The sequence below is a fragment of the Mustela erminea genome, chromosome 7, assembly GCF_009829155.1.
Source record: "Mustela erminea isolate mMusErm1 chromosome 7, mMusErm1.Pri, whole genome shotgun sequence".
Lineage (NCBI taxonomy): Eukaryota > Metazoa > Chordata > Mammalia > Carnivora > Mustelidae > Mustela > Mustela erminea.
The window spans coordinates 115757633-115776704 of NC_045620.1; the positions used below are offsets into that span (position 1 = coordinate 115757633).

At 34.5% G+C, this 19072-nt stretch overlaps 1 protein-coding gene across 10 annotated transcripts in view; it reads right to left on the reverse strand.

The window, feature by feature from the left end:
• BIRC6 (baculoviral IAP repeat containing 6) overlaps nt 1–19072 on the reverse strand; it is a 227322-nt gene that overhangs the window by 45715 nt on the left and 162535 nt on the right. For 9 of the 10 annotated variants that reach the window (XR_004287984.1, XM_032353008.1, XM_032353015.1 and 6 more), the window contains 2 exons: nt 16998–17162; nt 15632–15800 (listed from right to left, as the gene is read on the reverse strand). Coding sequence is in view for 9 of the 10 variants with exons in the window: in XM_032353008.1 (XP_032208899.1) it covers nt 15632–15800; nt 16998–17162 (334 nt within the window). In the remaining variant the exon portion in view is untranslated. Of the gene's footprint in view, nt 1–15631; nt 15801–16475; nt 16809–16997; nt 17163–19072 lie in introns of those variants that run through there. The other variant, XM_032353017.1, reaches the window with a different exon arrangement.

Consider the following 19072-nt stretch of genomic DNA (forward strand, 5'->3'; position numbering starts at 1 on the left):
CAAGATTCTATTGTTGAAAAAATTAAGCCTAATACAACAAAGCATGCCTTTTTATAATATAAGTAATTAATAACACATAATCTCACATTAGAGAAGCAGCAAAATAAATTATATGCTAAACCTCATCATATTAAAGTGACTTCAAACATTACAGTGACAGGAGCTTATTATATATATAATACAAAAACTGTCTTTGATGTTTCATAACAAGACACTTTGCCAGGATAATCAACAGGATTAAAAATAAACACCAATTTTGCTCTTACAACAAAACAGTTGAGGCAAGATTGTGTCTTTTTTTTTTTTTTTTTAAGATTTTATTTATTAGAGAGAGAGTGTACAAGCAAAGGAACAGCAGAGGAAGCTGCAGAGGGAGAGAGAGAAGCAGGTTCCCCACTGAACAGAGAGCCTGATAATGGGTCTCTTGAGCAGAGACCCTAATAATGGGTCAGGACCTGACCCATCCCAGGACTATCCCAGGATCATGACCTGAGCCAAAGCCAGCTGTTTAACCAACTGAGCCCCACAGGTGCCCCGAGGAAACACTGTGTTTTTATTAAAAGACAATAACCCTGCTGAATTAAACTTCAAATGTTCTGATATATAAATAAATTTTTTGATCCAAAGAATATGAAGAGATAATCTGGCAAAGGACATTTTTTTAAAAAATGAAAAAACACATCTCCAAATGGTATAACATAAGCTTCTCACTGATCAATTAAGAATAAATGTATAAATCAGAGCATACAGACTACAAATCCCCAAAGGGTAAGAGCAATTATAAGCTGTGCGGTCATTTTTCTCTCTAAAATTGGAAGACAGCTAAATGATACAGGAAACGATTCTGATTACACTACCAATAGATCACTGAAACCAGAACCTCTAGAAGTAATCTCCCTCTAAAGGTAGCTTCATGTAAAATTTATATAAATTTATACATAAATCTAAATGTGATATTAACTAAGACTCGTAATTGGTGGTAATTAATTGATATTACTATAAAACTTTTTCTTTTTTAAAGATTTTATTTATTTATTTGACAGACAGAAATCACAAGTAGGCAGAGAGAGAGAGGAGGAAGCAGGCTCCCCGCTTAGCAGAGAGCCCGATGCGGGGCTCGATCCCAGGACCCTGGGATCATGACCTGAGCCAAAGGCAGAGGCTTTAACCCACTGAGCCACCCAGGCGCCCCACTATAAAACTTTTAATAATGTTTTTTATTATAGGTAACTAACAACAAAGCACTAAAATTTGTTTCCTAAGCACCCAAAAATGGACTTAGAAAAGGACTGAAGTATCTGGACTTCTAGTCTAATACTATTTTCCTGCTGCTTCTGCTTTATAAGAAAATAAATTTAGACATTAAGGGGATAATCATGATGTTCTAAAAACAAAGAAAACTGGACCCTCCTAAACAGAACACTACTGTCTCGAAGGCAAATCATGATTACGACAACAGCAATAGCAGCTAACACGGCAAGCACACGTACGCCAGGCAGGAATGGTTCTAAGCATTTTACATAAATAGGAGTCAACTCAACTCTCACAATTTCATTAGGTAAATATTATCTTCATTTTCCACATGAGTAAAGTGAAGCACAGAAAGGATGACCAACTTTTTCAAGGCTGCATAATCAGTGATGTGGAAAGGACTGGACTCACAAACAGGTCACCCAGCTCCGAAGCCTAGATCCTTAAGCACTAAAATATAATGCCACTCTAAGGTCACAATTTCAGAGAAAAGCACTAGCATGATTTACTAACACAGAGAGAAAAAGTACTTTAGGCAAGGGGGAAAAAATATGGTTTGAAATTCATCATAATAGTTTCCTTAAAGCACACTAAAAAATTGCCTTTAAGCTTTAATACTATATTATTCATAATCTTAAAAAATTTTTTTCAAGATATTTTTACAGCAGTCTCAGATTTAGCTAACTGCATTCACATGGTAGAATGAAAAACTGAGTTCTTTATTTTAATTCTCAGGAATCTTAAAAGTATCCGGATTTTCTTTTTTTTTCTTTTTTAGGTTTTATCTTTAAATAATCTCTACAGCCAACGTGGAGCTTTGAACCCACAACCCAACACCAAGAGTCGCTCACACTACTGACTGAGCCAGCCAGGAGCCCCAAGTGTCAGGATTTTCTAATTGTCACTTTCTTAGAAAAAAAAAAAAAAAAACAACTGTAAGGGGTGCCTGGGTGGCTCAGTGGGTTAAAGCCTCTGCCTTTGGCTCAGGCCATGATCCCAGGGCCCTGGGATCGAGCCCTGCAACGGGCTCTCTGCTCAGCAGGTAGCCTGCTTCCTCCTTTCTCTCTCTGCCTGCTTCTCTGCCTACTTATGATCTCTTTCAAATAAATAAATAAAATCTTTAAAAACAACAACAAAAAACTCTGTAAGTAATGCAAGAAAAATCATGGAATCATTTCCAGATAAATTATTTATAATTTTAAAAATCAATTTATTAATGTATAAGTTATAATCAATATACAAATGTGCCTTTCATGACTTCTGACAATAAACACTCCTGTGTAATCACTGCCCAAATGAAGATATAGAATACTTCTATCACCCCAAACACTTCTTATGCCTCTTTCCTCCTATGGCCGGCTTCAAATAACCACTCCTATGCTCTCACTGTAGAAAGCAGATAAATAGGAGAGAAAACCAACACTACCAAATAGGTTCTTTAAAAAGAAATAAAAAATCTGAATAGCCCCTTATTAGTTAAAGCAACTGAATCAATTAGAAACCTTTTCATTAAAAAGCTCCAGATGACTTTACAGGTAAATTTTATCAAAACCATTTATTAATTTTTAGAATCTCCTTCAGAAAATACAGGAAGTGGAAGTAACTTATTTTTGAGGATAAAATTAACTGATACTAACTTGAGACAAAGACATTACAAGAAAAAAGAAAAACTATGAATCAATACCTCTCACAAGTGGGGGGGGGGGTAATAAATCACAACCAAATGGGATTTTTTTCCAGGAATACATGGTTTAGTTAACATTTGAAAAGTCAAGATAATGCAGCAAAAAAACATTAACAGACCAAAAAAAAAAGAGAAAAAAAAAAGAAAAAAAGAAAAGCCATTATGAGCAGCTTAGCAAATCTAAATAAAGCATTTAACAAAACTCAAAACTCATTTATGATAAAACTCCAACCAAACTAGGAATAGAAGAAAACCACCCAACCAGATAAACAGCTTCCAAAATATCCCTAGTGCAATCATCACATCTAATCTTTTCTCCCAAAGTAACAACTTCTACAGTATATAGATGTATAAGAAAAGAAAAAGGCATACAAACTGAAAAGAATGGTCTTTAATGTACATGGCATGACTGCCCATACAGAAATCCTATGAAATCTAGTGGAACTAGTATATGAATTTCACAAGGGAGGGGGACATCAGGTAAATGAATAAAAATCAACTCTGTTTTTATATACGAATGGTAGGAAAATGAAATTTTAAATAAAGCAGTACCACTTACAATGGCACAGAACGTGGAATTGGGATAAATCTGACATAAATTCAAGGGTAAAAAATGGTACCGAGAGACATTAAAGGAAATCTAAACTGGTAAGATACACAGTGTTCATAGATCAGAAGACTCAATCTTGTTAAGTCGTCGGTCTTCTCCAATTGCTGTAAAGACTGAATATAATTACAATCAAATTCCCAATTTGCCAATAGGCGTTTTTGTGGGGGTAGAAACTAACAAGATGACTTTAATATGTTTTTGGAAATATAAACATCCTAGAGAATCAAAACAGTTACAGCTGAATTTTAATACCATAATTACAAATTTTATTTTATTTTTAAAGATTTTCTTTATTTATTTGACAGACAGAGATCACAAGTAGGCAGAGAGGCAGGCAGAGAGAGAGGGGGAGGCAGGCTCCCTGCTCAGCAGGGAGCTCGATCCCAGAACCCTGGGATCATGACCTGAGCCGAAGGCAGAGGCTTTAACCCACTGAGCCACCCAGGCACCCTAGATTACAAATTTTATAATTAATGCATCTAAAAAGTAAGTAAACTCTTAAAAGATATTAACTGGCCAATAGCTTGCCTTTTCAAACTGCTTGGCAGGACAAAGTAACAAGAAAAAGAAACAAATAAAAATCTACGGTGATACTTTGACAAATTAAATCCCTAAAGGCAGAAATCCTCTAGTAAGAACAAAACAGAAATACTTCACATAAATCATGCAAAGCCTGTTTGGCTTAATAGCTATGACTGGCAAAAACATTACTACATAAACTTTCTATTCCTTCCAGCTATAAGAGAAGAAGCTTTAAGAGATTAGCTAATAAACTCTGATATCCCTTACACTAGCCTTTGTCTCTTCTCTCCATTTTGGTGGAAATAGTTAAGCTGTTTAGGTTCCAAATACCTCCATTCCTTTACCTTTATCACCAATCTAGATACCTGCTGATACTTCTAGCTGTACACATACAATTACTAAATGCTACTGTTTGTTATTTCCGGAGGATGGTACATGAGGTAATCTATTTTTACCTTCCCCTTTGTGTTTTTAGGCACTGCTTACGTTACTCATGGCTTGCACAAAATGATGTCTTAGATTTGCTTTACAATAACCTACTGTGTGTACATATGTGTCTATTTGGAAAGAACAGAGTGAAGATATAAATAAAAAGCAGAGCCAAGGGTTAATCACTGATGAAGCCGAGTGATGGAGCTCACGGACATTCATTATACTACAATCACTAGTTCCACCAACCTTAGACTTTTCTGTAATAAAAGATTTCATTAAACTGTGATAGTCAGAAAAGGCAAGAAAGCCTGAGAAATGCTCCAGATTAAAGGAAATGAAAGAGGAACATACGTAACATGTGATCCTAGATTAACTGTTGGACAAAAAGCAATTTTTTTCTTTGCTATAGAGGACATGATTGGGACAACAGATGAAATATCAATGATATCTGTGAATCGGATGATTAGATGGTTGTATTAGATCAATGTGAACTTTCTGTATTCTGATTACTATAATGTGGTTATGTAGTAGATTGCCTTTGTCTTTTAGGAAATAAATCCTAAAACACTTAGGGGAATAATTATAACAGGGTTATAATGCCTGCAACACATGTCTCACAACTGGTACAGAAAAAATGTGTATACATATGTAAAATTTATGTATGTTTGTATGCATGTATAGATAGATAAAAGGATGAAGGAAATTGATATCAAACTTTTATAAAGGCATCAAACATTACTGACTAATATCTATAGAGGACAAGTTAAAACATGGCAAAATAACAAACTGACACACATTTTCAATCACCAGTTCTAGTAATTCTAAAATTTAAGTAATGCTAACAAGGTCACCAAAAATAGTCATCACAACATTCTTTACAACAGTAAAGGAACCAATTTGTGTTTATCAATATGGATTTGACTTAATTACTAAATATCAGTTGTGAGCTCATAAAAATGAAGATATGCCTCATGATGCACCGGAGCAAATTCCAGAGTATGTAATCTTGGAATCTTTTATAAAAGTGATAAAAATGTTCTACACATGACTGTGCCCCAAATCACCAAATGTACACTTTAAGTGGGTTAGCTGTACAGGAAGTGAGTTCTCTTTCAACAGAACAGTCATGAAAACCTTCTTAGGTAGTACTTATTCATATACCATTTCCACTTTTTTCTTCTGGGATGTTTATTTTCTTCAATTGCTTTATAATACTACTTTGTGTATGAGGAAAAGAGAATAGTAAGTTTTATAAACACTTCACCTAATATGTTGTTTTAATTTTTAAACACATGAAAACGTAGACATAAACGTAACTTCTAGAGCCTGTTTCAACCTGGGAACAGCAAAAAAATAAAGCTTCAGAAAAACTTTCCCTCTTCCATTAAAATTCTGAATAGCTTTCATTTCTGCATTTAAATATCTGAAACACTAAAATTTATATTGATATAAATTTAGCCAGTTATCCAAAAATTTCCATTTTTACTATTTTATAAACTCATTTAATAAAGTACTCAACAATGTTTTATTTTTCTCAACTTGCTTCCATGTAACATACAAAGAGAAACAGAACAAAGCAAACCACCCCAATAAAAACCCCAGTAAGTTATTTTGAGGATATCAACACCCACTCTAAAATTTATTTAGAAAGGCAAAATACTCAGAATAGCCAAGACAATATTTGAAAAGTCAAAGGACTGCTACAATCAGGAGTTAAGACTTACTACAGAGTTACAATAATGGAGATAATACAGTATTGGCAAAAGAATAGACAAATAGATCAATGGAACAAAAACTGTAACAAAAGTCTGAGCAAGAAGGTGTATAGCAGTTTTATTCATAACTGTCAAAACCCAGAAACAACCAAGACGCCCTTCAAAAGGTGAATATGTAAGTAAACTGATGAATATCCAAGCTATCAAGCCACCAAATGATATGGTGGAACCTCAAATATATACTGCTTAGTGGAAAAATTACTTAGTGAAAGAAGCGACTTTGAAAAGGTTATATACTCTGATTCCAACTATATGACATTCTGGAAAAGGAAACAATGGAGTGTGTAAAGAGATCAGTGGTTACTAGAAGTTTCAGGGGGGTGAGAGGGAGGTTGGGATGAATAGACAGAGCACAGGGAGCTTCTTAGGGCAGTGAATCTATTTTGTGTGATACTGTAATAGTGAAATGCATGACACTAAGCACTTGTCAAAACCCTCAGAACTGTATAAAACAGAGTGACACTACATGTAAACCACCGTCTTTAGTTAAAAATAACATATCATTATTACTTTATCAATTGTAACATGTACCACACTAATGCAACATGTAAGTAATAGGGTATGATATACTGGGAGTTGAAGAGAGATGGAGTATGTGGAAACTCTTTAAAACCTACAACTGCTTTTAAAAAAAATAGAGTATATGAAATAAAAAATAAACTACATAAAATTATAGTATTTCAGATAAAATTATACAAGAATATAGCTAATCCAAGGAACACTGGTTTTCAAAAAGTAATTAAATGGTCATAAGTTATCAAAAACAACAAGAAAAAGCACAAAATGAGAAGTATCTGTCCATGATAAGAATAATGCTGAGGACAGCCTGGCAAGCTAAAACTCAATAAAGCAGAATTGGAAGAAAAGATACGACAAATCTCAAGCACTATCTGATTGACAGTTGAAATTTTTTTAAATCTAAAAAATGGGCATAGAAAAAATAAAATAGTACTTTTAAGTAAATGAAACAGAGTAGTTCCCTTTATTCAAACGGCATTTATTTCATTCAACTGAGTTAGTAGTAGGAAGGGCCAACTGGGAATCTTAAATTATGAAAATAAAATATATTCTCTTCATATAAGGAATGGAAGCAAAAGCTGTGGAGATAGCGTAATCAGCAAAGGACAATGAGATGGACAACAGCCCGAACAGCATGATACATAAAACTCTGGGTCCGGTTTATAAATAACTTTACATAAATTTCACTATTGTATTGGGGCATCTGGGTGGCTCAGTGGGTTGAAGCCTCTGTCTTTGGCTTGGGTCATGATCCTGGGGTCTTGGGATTGGGCCCCGCATTGGGCTCTCTACTTGGTGGGGAGCCTGTTTCCCCCCACTCTCTGTCTACTTGTGATCTCTCTTTCTGTGTCAAATTAAAAATTTCATTATTGTACCATTTCTTATCCATTTTGCACTTTAAAATGTCAAGGTTTTGTATGTTTGCACTTATTGCACAGTTATTATATCTAATTTTGCATTATTTGTGTTTTATTTAAAAAAAAATTCTGAATATAGCCAGAGAGAATTTGGAAAACTAAGGAAAAGCTAATTTATGTTCACTTTTTCAGATATATACTTTTAAACTAAGATGAATAGGTGTTCAGTGAACAAAAGGAGTCAATAAATGTAACAAAGTCTTAATGAAAACCTGCCTGTTAAAATGTAAAACAGAGCTACTGTTTCAGTCTTGAATTCCTTAATCACCGTTTCTGCCCTAAAGAGCTGCATCAGAAAACCCTTAGCTGTCTTTTACCCTTTGGTCCTTTTCACATGCACACTTCGCTGTTGTCACAGGATTAAATGCGACCAGCTGACAAAGAGCATGGGCACAACACTGTTATGTAACGCCATGTCTGCAAGGGTGCTTACAGCTCCTTTATTCAGTAAGTACCAAGTGCATGTTCAGTGCTACTGCTTACTACTATGCAAGCCAAGCCACGGCCCTCCTGATACTCCGATCCTGGTTGCTGAATTATGCAATACCTGAAAAGTACCTTGGAATTTTCAACAACTAAGGTCACAAATATGTGATAATACTATAGTTATTCCCATAAGAGAAATTTTCTAATTTAAAAGTAGTAGCTAGGGGCGCCTGGGTGGCTCAGTCGGTTAGGCGTCTGCCTTTGGCTCAGGTCATGATCCAAGAATCCTGGGATCGAGCCCCACATGGGGCTCCCTGGTCAGTAGGGGAGTCTACTCCTCCCTCTTCCTCTCCCACTGTCCCTGCTCACGTACTCTCACTCTTGCTCATTCCCTCAAATAAATAAAATCTCTAAAAATAAATAATAAATTAAAAAATACAAACAAAACATGGCTCTGCAATCAAAATATTTACAAAATGAAATTACTGAAAGAACACCTTTTTTTTTTTTTTTTTAAAGATTTTACTTATGTGACAGAGAGAGAAAAAGAGAGTGCTGGATCACAAGCGGGAGGGGCGGCAGAGAGAGGAAGAAGCAGGCTCCCAGCTGAGGTGGGACCCTGATGCAGGGCCAGGACCCTAAGAATATGACCTAAGGGGAAGGAAGGCACTGAATCAACTGGCTACCCAGGAGCCCCACTGAAAGGAATCTTAAGTGAAGACATACCATGAAGAATACTGGTCCATTAATAAACAGAAGGTATTTTATGGCTATGCTATGATTTTTATATATAATTAGCACTAACTCTATCATATATAAATGCTAAGATGGAAACATCAATGAGTTTTGTATAAATACACTGATAAAAATAATTTCTGTGCCTAACAATTCATACACAGTATTTCATCTCCCTTGCAATTTTCTAATTATTTAATTTATTGAATTTATACTCCTTAACCAAGCCTTAGCCAACAAATTATTTTGGGGATTCATGTCAACCCTAGATATGCTGAACTGAACTGAAGTTGGCAGATAAGCCAGCAACTAAACAAGAAGAAGAAAGAGAGAAATCTACATCAAAGTATCAAAGATTTCCAGCAGAGGATCAAAGTATGTATGTTTTTTTATACAAGTCAGGGCCAACTTGCTCTACCTAGCCGGAAGGGCATTCTACTGGGGATCTCTGCGTATGTGTGTGTGTGTGTGTGTGTGTATATGAAATATTTATATATATTTCACATATATATATGAAATATTTTATAGTTTCTCAGTGTAAACCTAATTAACTGTTTTAACCAACTCCTTTATTATAGGATCTTTTTTTAAAAAAAAGTATTCTATTTATCATATAAACATCTAGTTTGTATAATATTTAATTATATAATGGTAATATAAGCAGCACAAATCTGGAAACAAATATAACTGTTAATAGGTTTACAATTTAATTATTGAGAAAAGAAATATACATGTACAAGTTGAGGTGTTTATAGAAGAATTGGAGAGTTATGTTGAACTTGGCAAGTTGGTTAGGTGAAATTTCATTAAGAAAGTTCATACCATAACAGGACTACAATGTGAGAAGTGAAAATATAAGCATTAGCTACACTGGCAACTAACAGGAAGGGAAGGATCACTTTACTTTGGTTAATCAAGGAAGGTATCTCTGAAATTTAGCAGGTATTTTAACCTTACAAACTTGTATAAATGAAGTCAACTAGAAACCCATTTAAAATTTACCAATAAAATTATTTAACAGAGTGATGCATTCTGTATCAAAGATATTTATTCCCACACAGGATGCCTTTGACGAATACGAGAATTTCAGATAAAAGGAACTAACATTTTTTGATGAACGCCTACGGGCAAGACACACTCCGTGGATACTAACATGATCAAAATTTTGCCTTTCTGTATTCTTTTACCACAAATGAAATATATGGTAGATAGGTCCTAACAATATCTTGTTTTTAAATCGCATATAAAAATAAATACACTAAATATAGGCAAATGGTTCAAACTTTTTGTACCCCTCAACTAATTTTCAAGATAACTAGGGCCATATTATAATACAGCTTGGGATTAAAAGCCAAATGACATATAGCAGAAGAATCTTTAAAAATTTTAACCAGTTTCTGATAGACTGTTTATTAAAACAGTGCAAAGAAACATACATAATACAATTCAAAAGTTTCAAATAAACCATTACCAAGAAAACTGTAAGATACAAAGTTAAGTACTATGTGTCATAATGGCTCAATAATCTCTACTTATTTGTTCCCAGGCAATGTGTATCAAAAAAATAACCAAAACTAAGTTTTCATAAATGATGAGATTACTTATTGATAAACCACTAGGTTTTCATGGCACAACACTAATATACTCCCCAAGCTCTCAAAGAATGCTAGACCCTCCTGAATTTGCTTCCCTTAACACCAGAAAGATGGGTACAGGGGTAGGTGTAGGGTTGGGGAGAGAAGATGAATTAACTTTTTAGTAATAACTTCAGGTTTTAAAGAATGTGGTCATGTTTAAATTTAGACATTTTCCATAACAACAATTAACTTTACTCTAAAATAGTGTATTCATGAAATTAAATTTAAATCCTGACTTTTTGAGAAGTATAATTAAAGATAAGATACAGTAAGAACATATAAACATATAAAATCTGTGTGAGGAAAATCAGATGATGTAATACAGCTTGCAATAATGGGTTTTGTCCCAATATAGCTAGCTCTGGAACTACCAAGTCAATACTGTGAAAAAAATGAGAAAATTTTAATACCAATGTATACCATTATTTAGTTAAGACAACTAGACAAATTGGTAGATACTCTATAATGTTCCCAACAAAAAAGTCCTGTGCTTGTTCTCTTATATCTACCTTCTAACTTATGTTTATTTACTTCTCTTTTCCATAATGAAAAAGCCATTTCTATCTTGCTTTAAAATTTGAAAATTTGTGGGGCGCCAGGGTGGCTCAGTCATTTAAGCCTCTGCCTCTTGGTTTTGACTCAGGTCATGATCTCAGGGTCCTGAGATGGAGCCGTGCAGCAGCTCCACTGCTTGAAATTCTCTGCCTCTGCCCCTCCTCCTAAACCCCTGCCCACTTTTGTGCTATCAAATAAATAAAATTTAGTTTTTTTAATTTGTGTGTTTAATAATGGCCATATTACTTACTGCTAAATAGTTAAACCTGGGCAAATGAATAAATTTCTCTGGATTTCAATTTTCTCATTTGTCCCTTCCTCATCTGTAACTGGCAGGGACTGAACAGGAAAACTCAAATTTCCCTTTCTGAAATTATATTTACCTCCATGCTATGAAACCATCACTAAAAAGGTAGAGTTTTTATGACACTTTGATAATTATTGGCAAGTAATTTAATGTTGCTTTCTGAAATACGAGCATGTCATTTTCCAAAATAGTATGGAGACAAGGTGATGGTGAGGAACCCTAGAGTAACATTCTACAGTCACCCATTTTTTTTTAAACCAAGTATTACTGGCAATGAAACAGGTCCCCATCTAGTGGCCAGCGGGGGAACTGCAGGCTTACTGAAGAGCATAAATATTAACCACTGCTTGAATAAAAAAATGATCCTTGTTTACAAGGCAGAGTTCAAAATCCATGGCAATGAGAAAAAGAAGTCAGACTGTTGAAAGAAGCAAGTTAAAATAAACATGTTCTTTATACAAGGATTTTCCTATCTACCTAACTACTTTCTCTCTTTAAGGGTTTTTATTATTCCTTTGAAAATTAATAATTGAGATAAAACATTTAATTCACTTATTTGAATTACCCACCTTGAAGCTCTGGCTTTAGATTTACTGTTTTATAATTTTTCTAACAATTCTCTTATAAATTAGCTTCTGAAATTAAGTTCTTTCAAGAAAAATTTAAAAATACATACACAATACTGTTTGATATAGTTGGCCAACACCGACTTATGTTACTGATTTCAAGTTAATCTAATGTATAAAACCAAATAAGAACACTAACAGATGTCTTTATTTTAGTTAGCATAAAAAGAACTATTTAAGCTTCAAATGTACTCAACCATTTCAAGTAACTGGAACCATGTTGTAACATTTGACAAATCTGATTAACTTAGCTAAATATGAAGACTTATACTGCCCCTGTGATGCCGCCAAACAAAACACTCCAAAAATTTCTCCATTCTTTCACTTGTAACAAGCTTTTACATTTTCTTCTCCACCCATTTTCAGGCCAATAGAGAAAAGCCAATATATGAAAAGGTTATAATAGGAAAACTATTAGGCTATTAAAAATTCCTCCTGAAACAGTTAATTCACAAAAAAAGAAATATTAGGATTTTTCTCCTAACAACCATAAGAAGGAGGACAAAAAGGAGGTGGGAACGGAGTAAGAAAGCATATTCTATAGTAAATGGCAGACCAGTGAAAACCGGAGTGTAAACTACTATATGTTTCTGTATTTTCTTGTCTTGATCACCTATCATTTAAAAAAACATGTAACAGGGCGCATGGGTGGCTTAGTTGTTGAGCATCTGCCTTCAGCTCAGGTCATAATCCCAGGATCCTGGGATCAAGCCCTGCCATCAGGCTCTCTGCTTGGTGAGAAACCTGCTTCTCCCTCTCCCACCCCCATTTCTTGTGCTCTCTCCCTCACTGTATCCCTGTCAAATAAATAAAGTCTTAAAAAAAATATATATATATATATGTATATATATGACAGAAAGGAAATGTGCACTGCTTGACTATAGCTCTTAAAAAAGCCTACTGCATTATGCCTGTGTTTCTGTGTATTATCTGCTAGCAATGTAAGCAAATCATTCCTGAAATATAATGTCGCAAGTGAAATTATTAGCACTGTTGTCACACTTAAATACCAACTTGCCAGATAGGCAATGAAATAAATGGTATATTCTGTAAAAACGTCGATATTATGAAAGACAAAGAAAAGCTGGGAAATGTTTCAGATTAAAGGAGAAAAGATAGGACAACTGAAATAGAAGATTCTAGACTCGATACTTTACCCTATCCCACCACCCCAAACTGCCAAAAATAATATTCTATAGGCAAATGATAAAACTGGAAAATGAACTATAAACTAGTCTTCTAAACCTGGAATTTTCTAAAAGATTTTATTTATTTGAGAGAGGGAGAGAGAGCATGAGAGAGCACAGCTGGTGGAGAGGGAGAAACAGGCTGCCCATGGAGGAGGGACTCTGATGCGGGGCTCCATCCCAGGACCCTGGAATCATGACATGAGCTGAAGGTAGCCACTTAACCAACTGAGCCACCCAGGGGCCCCTAAAACTGGAATTTTACTGAGTTCCAAGAAAAATGACTATATAACTTGTTCAGATTTTAAAATGCTACTTAAAAAAACTAACATTTTAACCAAAATTGATTACATAAGTAACGTATTTATTAATGTAACATTAAGCTTTGTTTTCCTCAAAAATTCATATTCAGAATAAATTTTAACACTCATCTTAAATGAGTATACTTTTCTCACCAACTAAAGATCAGACTGCAACACAAACTCGAGAATAATTTTCTCTGATCACTGAAAACATAATTTAAGAGGTGTGCTACCAAATTACCTGACCTATTCATCTTAACTAAGTCACTTTAATTTATCTAAAATTATAATTTCAAAGTAATTTGTTACCACATTCAAATGTGAATGTATCAATTCCAACTATACCACTGGACAAGGTATCAGCTTCAAGTACATAAATCTAAACATTGGGCTGGGGGAAAAAAAAAATCACCTTTTACAGATAAATAGTATGTCACAAAAGAAAGGTCAAACTCTTGATTTGTCGTATTAAATTTCTAAAATAGCTCCAAGATAGAGTATCAAAGTCTCTGTAATCCCAGATGGTTATCAAAATCACTATTTATTAACATACTCAGCAGAAATTATACTTACATGAATACATTATTTTAAATAGTAAACGTAGATAATACTGGATTTCCTTTTTAACCCTGACCATAAACATAAAAGCTCAGTGTTACACAGAGTGAACTATAGAACAAGATTTAAAATTTTTGAGGATATAAATTTTGAAAGTGAAATGATTAATACAATATTTTAATAATGTGGAAAGAGATAAAGAAAAACCTTATCTTATTCTATTCAATTTCTCTATACAATCCAATATTAAATTTTGGCACCAGTATGTTTATAGCTTTAAATATTTTAATCAATAAATATACTGTTCATTTGACAACTACTTTTAAAAAAAGACTAATGTGATACATGAAATAGGTCAGTGTAAGAACAAAATCAATCTAAATAATGTATCACCTCAACATTTTTATGAAGAAGTTTAAGCTAGAAAACCATCTGTTTTTAAGCCCAATAACCTCCACAATGGTAGAAGTTAAGGGGCAATTACCTCTTTTCAAATACAAGTAGCTTTTCCATCCATCCAACTGTGCATTAAACTGCTACCAAGTACCAAACAGACTTCAAGACTTATTCCCATCATTTTCCTCACCTATCCTTAATAATATAATTAAATGGGTAAAACTCTATTTTTATAAGCAAGAATACGAATAAAAGACAAAGATCAGAAGCAGAGCAGACTGTTGAAAACAAAAACAAGGGGCGCCTGGGTGGCTCAGTGGGTTGAGCCTCTGCCTTCGGCTGGGGTCATGGTCTCAGGGTCCTGGGATCGAGCCCTGCATCGGGTTCTCTGCTCCACAGGGAGCCTACTTCCTCCTCTCTCTCTCTCTCCCTGCCTGCCTCTCTGTCTGCTTGTGATCTCTGTCTGTCAAATAAATAAATAAAGTATTTAAAAAAAAAAAGAAAGAAATAAAAAAAGAAAACAAAAACAAAAAACCTAAAAGTTCTTAACTATAAGGAGGAGATGTTAACTGCTTTGGGTTTTTTTGGCAATATCTGTAAACAAAATTATTATTATTTGGAAAAAGAATACCAATTCTTGGAACTAATTTCACAACTATAACTAGTTTCAATTATCCGTTGCATACTGGCAAAGTAAGTAACTATAGTACTTTTCTTATTGAATTTGTAAAAATTAGTACTTATTATCAAGTATCTATGGATAGAATAATTTGTATATCTGCCTTTCTTCAATTTACCATCATCTGAAATTGTACAGTGCTTGAGAAAAACATTAAGATGCACAGAAGTTCAATCAACCATATTTAGCTCAGAACACAGTCAGGAAGATGCCAGCCTTTGCCCTATTAATTTCCATTATACATTATTTTTCAATACAGTACATTCACAGGTTAAAACAAAGGGATAAGGAAAACTTTCATTTTGTGTTCCAGAACAGGTCACAACACAGTTATCCAATTAGGAGCCCCTAAAGACAACTAGGTTATCTCCAGAAAAATTTTTAAGAAAGAAATCCATTAATCTTATACCTACATATATTGGGGAAAACTAACACCAAATACTTCAATTGTACCTTATTATTTTAATAGATGATAAAAGAAGTCAACAAGGTACTAACAACAGTATGATTTACCTGAATCATTTCGTAGATAAGAGGACATAGCTGGGATGAGGCAAGACTGACTGAGCAGCTCTAGAAGGACAGAAGGAAGGGCATTACTGTTCTGAATTCGACTCTCGTGAGATGACTGGGCTTCTCCATCTACTGCACCACTCACAGGATTTATATAACTTGCAAGAACCTAAAAATGAAAGTTGTTGGGTTCACATTGGATTTTAGCTTCCCACACTTCAAAAGCCCACATTTTGTTAGATATTCAGAGTACTGTTTATATTTTCAAGTCAGTCACTGTCTATCTTTTAAAAACAAGATATTCTTTTCTTCAGATTTTCAAAAGAGAAGGATGTGCTTTTAGCATGATGACAATATACTGTATACAGTTAGACATTTAGAAAAAGTCCACCCAAGAACACATACTTCAAAACTTAGCAGCAGCCCTGAGTCGGACTCCCTGCCTGGCAGGAAGCCTGCTTTTCTCTCTCCCACTCCCCTGCTTGTATTCCCTTTCTTGCTGTCTCTGTCTAAACAAATAAAATCTTAAAAAAACAAAACAAAAAAACTTAGCAGAAATTCTGACATATTTTATTGAGTAGATTCAGTTTACATTTTGAGGATGATCTTAGAATTTTATACTAGAATGAGCCTATCACTCTAGAACTGCAGAAAATAAGGCTCAAAGATTTGACCTATTTTAGGGGCATCTGGGTGGTTCAGTCATAGGGCATCTGCCTTCAGCTCAGGTCATGATCCCAGGGTCCTGGGATTGAGCCCTGCATCAGGCTCTCTGCTCAGCAGGAAGCCTGCTTCTCCCTCTCCCACGCCCCCTGCTTGTGTTCCCTCTCACTGTCTCTCTCCCTCTCAAACAGACAAATAAAATCTTTAAAAAAAGAAAAATTTGACCTATTTTAGTCAATTAGTTGATGCAGGGACTCAAGCTAGTATTTAAGCATCTCCCCCTTGTCATACTGGTGCTGTGGGATTTTTGGTGTTTGTTCAACTTGCCTGATTCTAGAAAAGTCATAAAACAATATGAAACAAAGAAACAAATATATAAAAAAAATAATTTTTTTCCCTTGAAGAGTCCAGACACAGCACATTAGATGAAAAGAGGACTGGAAGGAGATAGATATGGTACATTTTCCAGTTTTGGGGTAATTTCATACTTGTCACTTTCCTCTCAGTGAAGAAGCTAATTGAGAGGGAAGAAATTTATAGTTACAAGTCCAGTAGTATCTTAAATGCACTGAGAGCAAGGAGTATAATGAGTTTTATACAAGTAGCTGAAGATGAGTTGGAGAGTCATCAACACTTAATCAATACAAATATAAAAAAATAATTTTAATTATTATCCCTGACAGTATCAATGTTGTAAACATACCTGCAGAAGACAGGTAACATGTTCCTCTTCCAGCCTCTGTTTGGTTAAGGCTTGTTCCACATCCCATCCAGAAGCTGTAGAGCCTGTTCCAAAGCCAGTCCCTTTGGCCCAATACAGCTGCTGTTCTTCTGTTGATGTAGGGTTATGAGAGCTTGATACCTGTGGCTTACAAGGAAAAAACGAAAATTTCTTACTATTTGATTTTAGTTGCCCTCAAAAATATTTATCAGTGCAAAAAGCAAGAGTTCAGCTGAGATAGAAAACAGTCTGAGGACTCTTCAAAATATTAAATAAAGGGGGCACCTGGGTGGCTCAGTGGGTTAAGCTTCTGCCTTTGGCTCAGGTCATGATCCTAGGGTCCTGGGATCAGGGAGCCTGCTTCCCCTCTCTTTCTGACTGTCTCTCTGCCTACCTGATTTATTTGACAGAGATGTCAAATAAATAAATAAAATCTCTTTAAAAAAAAAAATAAAAAATTACTATGTGACCCAGCAATTCTATTCCTAAGTATATAACCAAAGGAAAAAACAAAACAAAACAAAAAAAACAGATAAGCAAATACAGGTCCATGTGTTTTCACAGCAAGACTGTAACAGCCAAAAAGTCAAAACAGTCCAAATACCCTTCAATGGAAGAAGTATAAACAAATTGTGATATATATATATACATAGAAAACAATTACTCAGCCATAAGAAGTAATGAAGTACGATACGTGCACGCTGCTTTGTGAATGAACCTCGAAAACATGCTAAATGAAAGCAGACAGACACAGAAGATAACATACTGCACCATTCCATTTATATTAAATACCCACAGCAGGTAAATATAGAGACACAGAACACAGACTGGTAGCTGCCAGGGACTGGGGGAGGGGAAAAATGGGGAATAAATGCTTCTATTTAAGAATAAATAAATAAAAATTTTAAATATTTATCAATAAAACATGGGGTAAAGACAACAGAGTGAATGACTTAAAATTAGAGAAAACAGTGAAAGGAACAGGGATATGAGCCAGATCCCTTGGGATGAATCTAGTACAAGCATATCTTAGGAGAATTCTATAATGGTGTCATATGTTTTCAATCAAAGTAAGCAAGATTGCTTCTATTTCTAGAAGGAGTAATTCTCAATTTCTTTCTCAGAATGTGATGTGTAGAAAATTCTCTTTTGGCAAAAGAGGACATTTAAAAAATGTGAATGGTGTAGAGACAGAAGAAATTACTTAGAACCAGTGGCCTTATTAACATAACCTCAAACTCTGTAAAGGTCAATTTTTATTATTATTTTTGAAAGTGTAACATATATACAGAAAAAACACGAAACAAACTTAATGAACTGTAAAAACTTATTTAACTGTGCAGGTCAAGAATTAGATTACTGCACACAAGAATTTGCTCCTATTCTATTACCTATTCGTCAAAGCTTCAATTCCTCCACAAAGTTAATTATAATTCTGATTTTTTGTACTCCTTACTCTTCCTTACTCTTCTTTATAATTTTACCACTTAAGCATGAAACTCTAGACACTATAGTTTCAATCTGTTTAATTTTAAACATTATACAAATGGAATCATGCCATATATATATTCTACTATGTGTGGCATTTTAGTTGTGCTTCAGAAATGCACTGCTAGTGTGTATAGTTCGCTGTAGCTGTTTACTTTCATAGCCTAACAATATTCCATTTTATAGTAGACTACAATTTCCTTATCCTTTCTACTGTTTCCACGATACTTCATTCATTCTACACACTTTATATTATGACAAATGATGATGGGACAATACTTGGTATTGTGGTTTTGGAATTTTACACCTTCTGGTGGGTGTATAGGTATAGTGTATTAAAGGTTTTCATTTTGTACTTCTCCGGTAACTAATGAAACAGATCATCTTCTTACATTTATCAGATATTTAGGTAGCCCCTCTTGTAAGTGCCCATTCTAGCCTTTCATATATTTTTCTACTGGGTTTTCTTGTCTTTCCCTTTTGTAATTTTGTAAGATCTCCAAATATTCCTAATAGAAGTTTCTGATCAGATACAACCAACTATAGTCTCCCACATAGATTTAGGTATG